General features: G+C 50.0%; 1 protein-coding gene across 1 annotated transcript in view; it reads right to left on the bottom strand.

Moving 5' to 3' along the window:
* Nucleotides 1-1,507: 1,507 nt before the first annotated feature.
* Nucleotides 1,508-14,277, bottom strand: part of CLUAP1 (clusterin associated protein 1) — a 163,134-nt gene continuing 150,364 nt past the window's right edge. Inside the window, 2 exon segments of the mRNA XM_030577763.1 lie at nt 1,508-2,704; nt 8,312-8,367. Of these exon segments, the coding sequence (XP_030433623.1) occupies nt 2,552-2,704; nt 8,312-8,367 (209 nt within the window). The 3' untranslated portion in view covers nt 1,508-2,551.

The raw sequence follows: 14,277 nt of genomic DNA, 5'->3' as shown, positions 1-14,277 counted from the left end.
GGGACCTGTTCCTTGGCAGCAGTTTGGCATGAATGGGCCTGACCCCTCACCGACCTGCAGTTTGTGCCATACTTGACACCTGGGTGAAGTGGCTGTCCACGTCAGGAATCCGCACAGCAGTAGGAGCATTTCAAACCCATGCTGCATTCCCTTTGCACATGTGTAGATGGCTTCACAAAGGGCAGGCCGTGGCGAATTGAGCCCCAGGAGCTGTGAATTCCCAGCACCATGACACTATGGGGTGAGCAGAGTCAGTGATTTCTGCAACAACTTTTTTTTTAAAAAGCTTTTCAGTGGCAAAGCCACTGAGTGCTCTTAAGGGCTGTTTCTGGAGCCTTCAAGGGGTGTCTCTGGATACAGTACGTTAGCCTATAAACTTCAGCCTTGTTGTTTGACTGAAGCTGTGTACGGCCAGTGCTAGGTAGCAGTCCTGTGCTCTGTGTTACTACATAGAATATGTTTGATTCTGTCTGATACTGTTACAAGGGAGACAATAACAGATGGGATATGTAACTAACAGCACGGGCACCAGGCTTGATTTTATGAGCAGCAACTCTCAGTCTGGGGTTTGACATCAGTTTGTTAGGTGGGGGTGGTGGAAGCCATGGCCTCTGCCTCTCTCAGTGCACAGCAGATTCCAGGCAGAATATGTAACTAGAGTGTTGGAAGTGGAGGTACAGCACAGGTCCCCTGCTAACTGTTGGAATGGCGCTGAGATTCCATGATGGATTGTGTAGCATAGGCCTACCTGACAGTTCGCAGCTAGTTAGCACCTGTGGAATCAACAGCAGAAAGGCAGGGGCTCGCTGGTCCCTTTGAAGCAAATGGCAAAACTCCTTTAACTTACTGGGTGTACAATAAGGCAAACAGCTCTCCTAGCAATCCGTTACGGTGAGTCTTTAAAATCTAGGTGAGTGGCGATATTATTGGTGTTGATTTGTGTTACCGTAGCACCTAGGAGCTCTCGTTATGGACCAAGACCCCATTGTACACTGAAAAAAAAGATGGTTCTGATGGTGCACCAACAGAAAGTGAGACATCAACCTCCTTGCTCTGTTGACTGTCACCACACTGGTGTGAAAGGAATGGCTGGGGTGGGTGGCATGAAGAAATTCGCCTCAAACTACTTAATGTTCCTTCCTTCCTGCAGTACTAATAATGAAGAGGGATAGATGCACGTCTGTACTGCAGATGTAGGGAAAACAAGGGCAGATTTCCAGATGTAGAACATGCCAGGCCAGCAGGGTGCCAGCAATATGGGAACAAAACTGGGCCACTCAACTGTCCTGATGAACAAGCAACAAACAAAACAAGTGCTCTAATCAAGCAGTAATGTCTGCTCCCGTGAGGCTATGCCATTCTACAGCAGAGCTGACAAGCAAGTGAGGCAGACATAACTGACACATGAAGTGAATGCACTCGAGCTTTCTCTAACCTACACGGTTTCTCAACAAGAATTGTGCCAGCCTAACCTACTAAAATGTCTCAGTTAAAAAAGTCACATGAATCAATGCAGAAAATACATTTATTTCTGAAACACGGGGATCTAGATAAACAAAACAGCTTGTATAGCATGCAGGAGGACAGCAGAATAGACTTCTGTGACTTTTTAGGCTTGTTTATGGAAGAGAATCTCTACCCAGTTGTCATATCGGGAGGTATCATGCAAAAGACATCCAAAGAAGGAAGGTCCTGTAAGGCATGCCTTGCAATGAAGGCAAACCCATGGCAGCTAGATAAGCTTTGGACTTATTTAACTGCACTCATTGCAAGAGACTGCGGCCTGGTCTATGTACAGGCTCAGGACTTTAACTAAAGGGTTGATGCTTATGCTGATTTAATTCAACTGCTGCAAAGCCCTGTGATGGTGGCTCAAGAGTGGGTTATTGCAGTTTTGCTTAACTCTCTTCCTGAGAGATTTAAGTTAAATTACTGATATAAAATGGGTTTATGCCAGTATAACAGCATCCACACACTGTTCTGCAATGGCTTACCTCTATCAGTTTAATATCACACCTGTAGTTAAACTGGTGAAACCTCTGTGCGGGAACAAGCTCTTAATTTGGTAAGGAATCAGTTTTGGCTAAATCAATACAAAGCAGGTTTAAATCAATTGAAATATACCCACACAAGAGTTTTGCGTCAGTTGTAACCAATATTAGTTACACTGGTACCGGTTTGTGTGTAGACAAGGCCTAAACCACCATCTGGTAGCGGTTTTCAAACCTTTTGGCATCATGGAATGTGGAACTCCAGTTCTAATGCTCAGATACATCCCACTTTCCAACAGGTTAAGGAAACAAGTATTTAATATCATGTCACTTTTAATTATCATCAGAATGAGTCACATTTTGGGAAAGATGAGCAGGGAAGGAGATTGGCAATTAACGTTTAACTGTCATTGTGAACATAGTTTTATTATTTACCGACTCCAAATTTCCTTCCTATATAAAATACCTCTAGGCACAGCAGTGTGTGTTACATTCCCAACCCTTTCGCTGGCTGAAGTTTCCATCTCGAGATGTTGAGTGGTTCCACCTCGGAAGGAGAATCAGAAGTCATTATCACTCTCTTCCAGTGGCTCTGGCTTCCTGGCTCGGCGATTGGCCTTGCTGGGAGAGATTTCCATGCTGTCATCTTCAAGGTCATCCTCATCATCATCTTCATCATCGTCCAGGTCAATCTCACTATCCTCCGACTCCTCCTGCAAAAAAGCAGTGTGTACAGAATTCATGGCCAATCCCTTCTCAAACCAGTGCTATCTACAATGGACAAAACGTACAAAGCCTGCAATGTACATGGCTTCTGTGTGCCCAGAAACTTGGCACAGGAGAAACCTGCACATCACCCTGTGCTGAGAGGAACTGCAGTCACATTCCCCGCCTGTACTGAAATTAACCAGAACCACTTCCCCCCATCCTGAGATAATGATCTAGTTGCCAAGAAGCACACAGTGCGGCGGGTCCAGTTTTGGATCTGGCATACGGAGCAGCAACAGGGATTCTGAATATGGCTTCATTACTGAGCCAACCGCACAGGCTGGAGCTGCTGACTCTCAGAAATGATTAGAGACTGGAGCCCTCACCACCAGTGGGAACTAAAGACACTACACAGCTTTCAGCACCAATCTCCCACTTTGCTAGGCAGTGGCTGCTCCACTCATGCCGCTGAAGACCTCCTTTCCAGGCCCCCAGTGGGGTGGTGACAATGGATTTTGTTACCACTGCTGAATCCAGGGGGGCAGCAGGACCACAGAGGGAACGGCTGAGTGCCCTAGGATAATGGTGAGGAAACAAACTGCAGGAGACAAACCCACCTGTGCCTTGGTGCTGGAGGTCTTGTGTTTACCTGGTTGGGCTTGGGCTGATCCCACCTTGGAGAGCGAGAGTGGAGAGAACAATGGGAGATGGAGAAGGGCAAAACATTAAAAAGAAAAGCAAACAGAATGCAACCAAAGTGAGAGCAAGGGAAGGAGGCAGCTGCAGATGCTGCTCACAACTGAGGGTGCTGTGCACAATGTCTGAGCTTTTTGCTGCAAAGCGCGATGCTACAGGGAGGGATGCTGGGAACGTGGATGGAACCTAGAAAGCCAACTCCAAATAGTATACACACGGCAGTGGGGCCCAGAGACGGGCTGCTCACCAGGACTAGAGGTCTGCAGGCTGTCCTGCATGACTGTCTGCCAGGAGCCAGGCTCCCTGGAAGAGAACAGAGCTTCTCCCTGAAAGGGGGGTCCCAGACTGGTTGAGAGAGGCAGGGCGGGGACAGAAGAGAGGAGCAGGTGGGTAAAGAAAGCAAACCTGGGCTCACTTTGCTCCCCACTGCAAACGTGCTGGCCTGGGGCAGCAGGCAGCTTCTTGAAACCCACCTTCCTTCTCTGCCCCTGCAGCAGCCCCCAGCGCCTGGTCCCAGGAGCAGCTCAGCCAGAGATACAGGCTCAGGAAGCAGCTCACCAACTCCGAGGTCATGTTTCTGCTCTTGCAGCACATAGCTCAGCTGCCACAGGAGGTGTCCTGCCCTGGCACAGGCCGAGGCAGCCAAGCCCAGTGAGGATGGTTATCATTATTATGGTAGCTGCCGTAGTGGGCTGGGTGCTGGACAGATAGAAGAGAAACCCAGACCCTGCCCTGAAAACAATGTGTATGGGGATTTGATAGCAGCCTTCAACTACCTGAAGGGGGATTCCAAAGAGGATGGAGCTTGGCTGTTCTCAGTGGTGGCAGATGACAGAACAAGGAACAATGGTCTCAAGTTGCAATGGGGGTGGTCTAGGTTAGATATTAGGAAACACTATTTCACTAGGAGGGTGGTGAAGCACTGGAATGGGTTACCTAAGGAGATGGTGGAATCTCCTTCCTTAGAGGTTTTTAAGGTCAGACTTGACAAAGCCCTGGCTGGGACGATTTAGCTGGGGTTGGTCCTGCTTTGAGCAGGGGGTTGGACTAGACGAACTCCTGAGGTCTCTTCCAACCCTAATCTGTGATTCTATGATACACAAGCAAAGCAGGCTGGGAGGCCAGGCACACAGCCGTTGGCTCCAGTGTACAGGTCTCGCCAGCTCTGTCCCTTCACTGTGTTCTCCCCCCAGCCTGCCCTATTTCGTGGCCTGGTTCTCTCCCTTAGTGGATTTAACCCTTCCCTTCCTTGGGTTTCTTTCTCTATATTTTGACCCATATCTGGCTGAGAGTCTGTCCCTGGTAGAGTCATGTAGTTGTGGCTGAGCCCTGGTACCTGCTGCTCCAGGAGGAGCTGAAGCAGCTGCTCCTGAGAGCTACTGGGCTGGGGCCTCTGGAGCTCCATGCCTGGGTGGCTGCTGGGACCGGACAGGTGCCAATAGTTGGAGTTGGAGGGGAGAGGGGGCAACAGGCCCCACTCCTCCAGGCCTCCCCTGTTCTGCCTGGAGTGGCGACAAACAGAAAGATGAGAGAAGGACAAAAGGAAGTGGATAGGCAAGAGCAAGAATAAGAGAAAGCAGCTGTGCAGGGCCTGGCCTGAGGGGCTAGACAGCATCCCTGTCCTGGCTCAGGCCAAGAGTCCATGGAGGGAGCCAATAGTCTGGTTCTGGCCAGCACAGGCTGGTGCAGAGGAAGGTGAACAAAGACAAAATGCACCTTCCAGGCTGGAGGGGGACCCCTCCCCGCTTGCTGGGAGGATTTGAGAGTCTTGAACCCAGGTCTGAGGCAGGGTAGTGCTTCCACCAGCCAGCTTTGGCAGAGCCATGGCCAATGCACCATAAGTCCTGGGAAACCCATCATGTGGAAAGTGCTACTCAAAGCAGAGATGTTTGGCAGCTCCTCCTATGGCCTCTGATTGGTCCAGACATTCCACTTAAGCCTGGAGACAGTAGTAGGAATTAACAAGTCAGATCCCTGGTCTGGCTCGTTCCTCGCTCCTGCCTCTGTTCCTGGTTATTGAGTCTGGCTTGATACTAGGCATTGGCCCCCAGCTATTGACTTTGGCTACACTCCTCAGGCCTTATGCCTAGGGCTCTAAGCACAGGATCTGATGCTCATGCTCCAGTCCCTGACAGTCGTGCGGTGATCAGCACCTTTCCCCCTGCGGAAGGAGTCTGGGCCCCATGGGGTGCCTGGAGGAACACTTGCTCCTGTGGGCAATGGGCTGAGAGGGCCTTTGCAAGCTTTATGGGAGAAGAAAGACTTGTCTTAGGACTGAAGCACTGGCCTGGGACTCAGCAGACCCAGGTTCTACTCCCAACTCTGGCACTGCGCTTCTCTGTGCCCCAGTACTCCTCTTCCTGTAAAATGGGGCTGCTCTGTCTCTCTCTCCTGGGGGGCTATGAGGCTAAACCATTGCTGACCTGGGTGGTGTCCTCAGATACTACAATGATGGGGCAGGGAGTGCCCAGACAGGCACAAAGCTTTCCCAAGCAGCTGCAGCCCCAGATACTAACTGAGGAGGCCTAGCCCCAGAATGCCGAGTGAGAGGGCTCTCTCTGTAGACTGCTCCTGCATTCTCCCTGCTGCAGCAACAAGGCCCCCACCAAAGCTCACTAAGAGCTGCCTTACAAGGGCTGTAGGTCAGGTGAGGTATCCAGCTCACTCATCCATGCCCTGCGCCTGGAGATAACTACGCTTCCTTCTCTGGATACTGCTGATACCGGAGGGAGTTTGTACTCCTCAGAGAGTCAGATGGGGATTGGCTGGAGACCAGGTATTTAGGAAACTTGTCACTTGCCAGCCTCCTGCACAGGAGTGTGGGTGTCTCCAGCCCAAACACTAAGAGAACAAGTCATTTCCCAGGAGGCAGTAAAATGAACTTAAACAAACCAGTTCAAGCCAGAAGCGAATTGCTGAGCAAGGCCTGGTGAATTCCTGCCCAGACAGAATGTGAGGGTGATGGCTAGGGGTCACTCTCTCCTTCACTCCACTGGGCCCTGAGCAGAAAGAACACTGGGAGCTGGCCTATTGAGCTAGGGCCTCAGACACCCTCATCATCACAGTATCTGAGCATCCCCAAAGCTATCAAACACACCTCAAACAGGAACAACCCTTCTTCTCTGCTTGCAGGAGAGACCGCTTGTATAGCTCAGTTTCGCTGAGGTGTGTTTGAGGCAGGGGACAGACCTTCTGTGGGGAAGCCACGACAGAGATGGGTTTTGCATTCAGCTGTGAATGTTGGGAGGTCCTGTCATTCCTGTCTCTTCTGGCAGTGAGTTCCATAGTGTAGGTCTCACCCCATTTTAAATTCTGTCTCCCACATGCTTGTGCCTGAGATCCTGGTCGTGGAGGGAGAGGTGTCTCTTAGGTAGACAGGGCCAATCCTATGGGGGGGTTTTGAATGGCAGGACTGAGACTTTGAACCAGACTGTTCAATGGAGAACCGATGTGGAGTGCCAGGATATTATGCCTACTAGAGCTGTGCTGCTAAACAGGAGGGCTACTGCATTTTGTGCTAGTTAGAGCTTTGTCAGGGCATGTGGCTTCATTCCGGGGGATACTGGCATACAGTAAGCAAGCCTAGAGGTCACAAATGAATGGATCACATGGGGCAAGTCTGTGGGTCCCGTGAGATTCAATCCAACTGCTCCAAGTCCTGAACTCTGAGGCTCCCACTGTTAATCTTTGCCAGGCTGATAATTCACCATTAGTTCCTGCTCTTTGCACGCTCTCTCTCTCTCTCGTAGGCCCTTTTTGATTCATGACAGCTCCTTCTTCTCACACTGCGCAGGTTTCCTTAGCAGCCTCTGGTGAGGGGCTTTGTCAACAGCTTTCGGAAAGTCCAAATACTTTATAGCAAAGAAACATCACCTCTGAGAACATAATACCGGCTTCAGTCTGAGCGAGTTCGAGCAGCGCTGAGAGGGAGATCTACGAATGGCAGAGCAGGCAGAGCCCCACTGCTGGTTTTGGACAGCAGGGCTCTCCTTCCTGCCATTAGCAGCCTGGTCCCTCTCCCTTGGACTAGCAGCACTGCACAGAGCCCATCCTGCTGTCATTGACAGAATGACAGCAGAGGGCAGGGCCCCAACTGATGGAGGACACCAGCTAACTAGACCTTAAAGGGGTGAGTGGAGCAGCTAGAGTGTCTGCCTGCTCCCTGATGGGTCTTAAATTGGGGTACTTTGATCCCTAGCATGGCCTGTCTAGCATCTAGTCACCAGGATCAGCCTTCACTGTCCCTTCTCTGGCCCCATCTCGCCTCTAACAGCAGGGGGCAGAAGGCAGAAGCAGCTCCCCACCCAATCTCCCGGCTGGGCAGCAGGACCGGGAGAAAGAAATTGCAGCACAATCTCCTTCCCCACAGTAGCTTGAGGGCAATATTGCTAGACTCCTTCCTCCCCCTAGAACAAGCCATTTTTCAGGTCTTAAAGAGCCATGGTGGGATTTTCAAAGCAGCCTAGGGATACAGAGACACAGCTTCCATTGAAATGAACGTGCCTACATCCCCTCGCCTGTGCTGAAAATCCCAACCCCTCTCGCCACCCCATTGCTGCCTCAGGCTCAATGGCTGGCCAGAACAGAAGTGGGCAGGGCTAGGAGTTCTAGCACAGACAGGAGATCTGTCACTACTAACAAGGTACAGAATGGAGTTAGGGCAATGGAGAAGTAACAGAGACTAAACAGGCTAAATAAAGAAAACAGGGAAACAACATGCAGGAGAGAGAGAGGCTGTGAGGATGTGTAAGGTGAGGATGGGAAGGGGAATGGGGGGAGAATGCCTGTGTGATGAAGATTTGTTAGGGGAACACTGCCATCTAGTGCTGTGGGAGCAAGTCTGTCACCGCAAAGTGCCATCAGTGACGGACAATCAAAGATGCCCTGCAGCCCACCCAAGATCTTTTCCTACTTACATCATCCTCTGTCTCTCCACCTTGCATCGTCCCCACGATCCGTTTGTTGGGTCTCCCTGGGCAGCAGAGAGAGAAACACGATGAGAACATGCTCGCCTCTCCACTTCGTTAACACAGAGCAACTAAGCAGCTGCTGTGTGAATAAATAACCCTTGGGGAGATAAAGCTCATGGTTTGCTCTCTAGAGGCATAATCATGCACCATCATCAAGGCAAACTACCGCAGGGTTGGACCCCAATGCTTCTTCAATGCCATGGGGCTCAGAAGAAGGCTTACTCCTCACCTCGTTAGCTTGATTCATGGTGGTTACTCTACCCCATGCCTTATTGTTAAGGCTGCGAGTTTGTCCCGGAGGTCACAGATTCCATGACTTTCCGTGACCATTAAATCTGTGCCCCTGTGCCACTCGCACACTCTCGGGCTACTGCCCTGCCCCCAGCAGCAGAGTTTGGGTGTGGGAAGAGGCAGGAGGTTGGGGCACAGGACAGGGTGAGGAGGGCTCTGGGCGGCACTTAGCTCGGGGGCTCCCTGGAACTGGCAACATCCCCCCTCGCCCAGGTCTTAGGTGGAGGTGTGGTGCCCCCCCACCAGCTCCCATTGGATGCAGTTCCCGGCCAATGAAAGCTGCAAACCCAGTGCTCTGGGCGGAGGCAGCATTCAGAGCTGCCAGGCCATGTCTCCGCCTAGGACCTGGGCGAGGGGGATGTAGCTGTTTCCGGGGAGCCCCTGGGTAAGCACCACCCAGAGCCTGCCTCACCCCAGTCCATGCCCCAACCCCCTCCCACACCGAAACTCTGCTGCTGCTGGGGGTGGGAGGGAGGCACAGAGCCAGGGAGGGAACCTGCCGGCCCTCCAACCCCCACCCCCAGTACCCGCAGGGGTCCCAGGCCACACGCTGCCATTCCCCCCCACCCCTGAAGCACCCGGGCCGCTTTCCCCCAGCACCTGCGGCACCCCAAGGCAACCCCCCTCCTAAATTTTAGTTAGCGGTATATAGTAAAAGTCATGGACAGGTCACAGGCCATGAATTTTGGTTTATTGCACGTGACCTGTCCATGACTTTTACTAAAAATACCTGTGACTAAAATGTAGCCTTACTTATAGTTCACAAAGTACTATGCCACCACCACCACACACACATAGCCCTTGATGGTTTCATACACATTTTTTCTCTTGAACTAGATTTTTACATCATAATCCTCATTGTGCTGTTACTTTATTTTAGACATTGGTGTGCTACATGGACTCTTTTAAATCTGTGCCATTTAGCAACCGACCAGGTGAGGTGGCCATCAGCACCCAAATTGTAACTCCACATCCTGTCTTTCATTGATGTTTTCAGCTCCAATGGCCCATCCTTTGCCAAGTTCCCACCCAATGGTGGTTGAGATTAGTATTTATACAGCATCATGTGTGCAGTGCTTTGAAGACAAAGTAATGCTCCAGTTATTTTTCATGGCCACACAGAGCATGTACCACACAACCACTGACAGAATGTACATGCAAAGACCATGCTATGGCCTAAGTTACAGCAGCGAGACATGGTGTGTGCACACACATGCGTCTGTAACATGCCTTTTCTGCAGAATCCAACTGCTTTCATACTTGTGAGAATCTGGAGTAACTCTGCTGAAGTGAACTAATGCTGGTGAGTCAGGCCCTGTGTTTCCATGGCTACCTTGTACCAATGCGACAGTTCCTCAGGCTGGGTCACACATCCAATTATATAAAATGGCTTTTCTTGCCACACATAATGAACTCTACAGTAATCTCCCGCCTGCTGACACACTTGCAAGGAAGCAGCACTCTAGTTACACACAGCTCAATCTGTTTAGTTTATCAAAGAAGATTGAGAGGTGCTTGATTGCAGTACATGAGTATCTTCCAGGGGAGAAAATTACAAGGTACTAAAGGGCTCTTCAGAGAAAGGCATAATAAGAACTAATGGAAGCTAAACCCAGACCAATCCAAATTAGAAACTGGGCACAAATTTTAACCATGAGGGTGATTAACTACTGGAACAAATGACCAAGTGAAGTAGTGTATTCTCCAGCTCTCAATGTCTTCAAACCAAGACTGCATGCCTCTCTGGAAGATAGCTTTAGGGACACACAAGTTACTGGGTCCAATACAAGGGTAACTGGGTGAAATGTAATGGCCTGTGAAATAAGGAGGTCAGACTAGATGATCCTTTCTGGCATTAAACTCTATGAGTCTATGAAAAAGCCATACACAGGATTTCATGGAGAGGACTGATAACATTTTGACATAAAACTCTCAGCTACAGGAAAGCTCCCAAACACATGTCCAGTCTTAAGAGCGACAGTTCCTGCTGTCTAGGCAGCACACTATTACACTGTATGCAGATTATTCTGTTCATAATGTCTAGCAGGAAAATGTTACCTCCAGACTAAAGTCTCAGAAAAAATGACTGGGAGGCTTCTAAGGGCTGCGGATCTACATCTTTACCCAGGTTCTTTGTAACTCAGATTCATCTAATCAGCAAGCACATCCAGTAGGTGATTCATCCCCCAAAATGCATCCTGAGAGGCTCCCTCTGTGTACCTGGGGTAGAAGAAGTTAAGTGGAACAGTATATGTGACAACTTTAAGGCGCTTAGTACAAGCTCCTTGTTGCTTTTCATCTCCCCAGGTGCAATCAATGAAATACAGATGAATGCTGCATAGTTTTGTGGCATTTGCCTGGCTCTGGGAAAAGGGCATAAAGGAAGAAATGGTTACTTAATGTAACTGGTTCTTCGGGATGCGATCGAGACGTGTATTCCACTTAGGTATGTATATGCCCAGTGCACTGAAGACTTTTCCCTAGCAGTACCCATAGAGGGGTGGTGCATGCACTTCATGGCTGTGGCCCCACCTGACTATATGAGTCAGCGCCGCCCCAATCCCCCCTCAGTTCTTTTGCATTGAAAGCCCATGAGAAGAGACTCTGATGCAGAGGGGATGGAGGGTGGGTCGTAAAACACATGTCTGCATCACACCTCGAAGAAGCACAGTTACAGTAAGTAACCATTTCTTCTTCTTCAAATAGATGCAGATGTATATTTAACTTAGGTGACTCACGAACACCAGAGGTGGTGCTCACAGTCTACTGCAGTACGGATGGCAAGACCACCCTTCCAAGGCCTGTGTCTGCTCTGGAAGATGCGGTAATAGCACAGTGGTCCATAAACATGTATGGACAACCACACGGCTGCCCTATGAATGTCCAGTATGGAAAAGTCATTGAGGAACGCTATCGATGTTGCCTGTGCTCTCATGGAGCGAGTCTGTATCCGCTGAGGAGGTGCAGCTGAATCTCTCTCATACTCAGCCTTGGTACACGATGTTATCCATCTAGAGATGGTCTGTGCAGAGACTGCCTGCTCCTTCATGAGGTCTGCATATGACAAAAACAGATGAGGCGAGGCAAAACATGAAATGGTTTAGTCCTGTCTAGATAAAAGTCTAGCTATCACCTGACTGCCAGAGCATGAAGGTGCTGTTGTTCTGGGGAAGAGTGTGGCTCAGGGAAACACAGGTAAATATACCATCTGCTTCAGATGAAACTGATGGTCACAGTGTTATCTTATCCTTGGAAAAATGAGGGTAAGATGGCTCAGCCATTTGGGCCTGGAACTCACACACAATTCTTGCCCAAGTGATGGCTATCAAGAATACAGGTGTATTTACCTGTGTTTCCCTGAGCCAGAAGGGGCAGCGGATAGGATGCAAGGTGCTCTTATAGAGGCCTCATCAGAGCCACCAGAACCGTGTTTAGGTCCCACAAGGGAACCAGTTCTCGGACTGGAGGATGTAAGCGGAGAAGGACCTTCAGAAATCTTGTCACCATGGCATTGGAAAAAAATGACTTCCCTTGAATTGGGGGATGGAACACTGAAATCACTGCCAAATGCACTCTCAGTGAACTGAACGTGAGGCCCGATTACCGAAGATGTAACAGGTACTCCAAGATGTCCTGGATGGAAGCCTCTGTCGGTTGAGCCCTGTGAGCAAAGGACCACATCGAGAACCTCTTCCATTTTGCTAAGTAGGCTGTCCTAGTGGAGCACTTCCTACTGTCGAGAAGGACTTGTTAGACAGCTTGCAAGCACTGCTCTTCATCTTCACTTAGTCAGGCAGAAGCAATGCTGTGAGGTACAGGGAGCTGATCACAGGGTGGAGGGCATGACTGCAGTTCTGAGTGACCAGGTTGGGATGGAGAGGAAGTAATATGGGAGGCTGGCTTTGTTGAGGGTGTGAAGGTTGAGAATCAGAGTGGTAGTCTGTATTCACAAAAACAGAAAGGAGTCTGGTGGCACCTTAAAGACTAAGAGATTTATTTGGGCATAAACTTTTGTGCCCAAAGAGGTACGTGAGAGATGACCTGCAAGAAATTCCTAAAAAGAAAAGGAGGCTCTGCCTTGCTTCGCTGAATACAGAGGCATGAAAGGGTTTCTAAACTTGGGTGGGGACGCTGGTATGATAACTGTGCAAGCAGAGTCAGGATGAGCTCTACCCTGACATCTGGTGGTGAATGGTGGTGAGTTGTGGAAAAGAACTTCAGGGGCTGATCTTGTTTGCATAGGCACACCCACCCTGCCTAGCATGAGCCCACAGCAGGCCAAATGGTCACTTTGGCTGCTGTGGGATCCCCAGTTTCTCTGTTACTGGGGTAGGAAGAATAAAGTGTTGTTATCCTGATTATGTGAATCACGGACAGTGGAACTGTTTTATGACAGAGAGACTCATCATCAACTAAGTAGCATTCGCTAGACAAGGGACATGGGTTCCAAAACCCAGTGATTTGAGAAGGGCTGATGATGTGGGGTTGAGACACCAAGTGCAGTATTGCCTTGCCTCTGTAGAGCATCAAAACTAATTTTGATTCTATTAGGAGTCTAATTAGGAGCTGCTAAGCTGAATTCGCTTTGGGCCAATGGTGCACCAGCACTGAAGTTCCCCTACTACAAGCTAAAATCACTGAGTGCTGTGTTAAGGTGGAGGACTGAAAATATAATGCCAAATTGTTTCCTTTCTTTGTTAAAAGGATTTTGCTACACTCAGACTCTGTGCTTGTGAGAGGGGACGTATGTACTCTTAGAGGCACCCAGGGGGTGGTATGTAATTGTCCCAGGTCACTGGGTGGGGGTTCAAGCTGGTTTTGCATTGTGTTACTGAAACGGAACCCCTAGATACTGAACTTGGCCCTTGTTGCTGCCAACTCAGATGGGCAGAAGAGTTACAACTGCTTGCTTCTTACCTTGGAAATATGAGGAATGTCAAACCTGCTCAGAGATGTCTGTGGTGAGCTCTGGCACTTTAGGTGAAAGAGCAAGAAGTGGAACCTCTGACTTCCTTTCATTAAACACTGGAGTTAACTCATTGTTAACAAAAACCAAACCAAACCAGAAGGCTGACAAAAAACCCAGACCCCATTGCTCAGATTTCACTCTCCTGTTATCACTAGCCCTCTAGCTGCCAGAGACTAGCCTTCTGGGACAGATAAGACGATTTATAATGTGAAAAACCAACAACTTTAAGCAAACCCTTCCAGCCTTCTTCATGCGAGAAGCACAAGGGGGCACACTTGCTCCCTTTGCGGGTCACTCTAAGAGCCCCTAGATTAGAGGTGGGCAAACTACGGCCTGTGGGCCACATCCGGCCTGTGGGACCCTGCTGCCTGGCCCCTAAGTTCCTGGCTAGCCCCCAGCCCCTTCCCTGCTGTTCCCCCTCCCCAGCAGCCTCAGTTCACTGCGCTGCCAGTACAATGCTCTGGACGGCAGCATAGCTGCAGAGCTGGCCTGAACCAGTGCTCTGCACTGCACTGTGGCATGGCTCCAGCGCACGGCACTGCTGTCCATCCTGGTGCTCTGAGCGGTGCGGCTGTAGCGCCACCGGCCACTGGTGTTCCAGGCTGCCGGCCACTGGTGCTCCAGGGAGCGGTAAGGGGGCAGGGAACAGGGG

The sequence above is a fragment of the Gopherus evgoodei genome, chromosome 10 (genome assembly GCF_007399415.2).
Source record: "Gopherus evgoodei ecotype Sinaloan lineage chromosome 10, rGopEvg1_v1.p, whole genome shotgun sequence".
In the NCBI taxonomy this organism is placed as follows: Eukaryota; Metazoa; Chordata; order Testudines; family Testudinidae; genus Gopherus; species Gopherus evgoodei.
The sequence above is the reverse complement of the archived record's forward strand: the minus strand, read 5'-3'. Positions and strand labels throughout refer to the sequence as shown.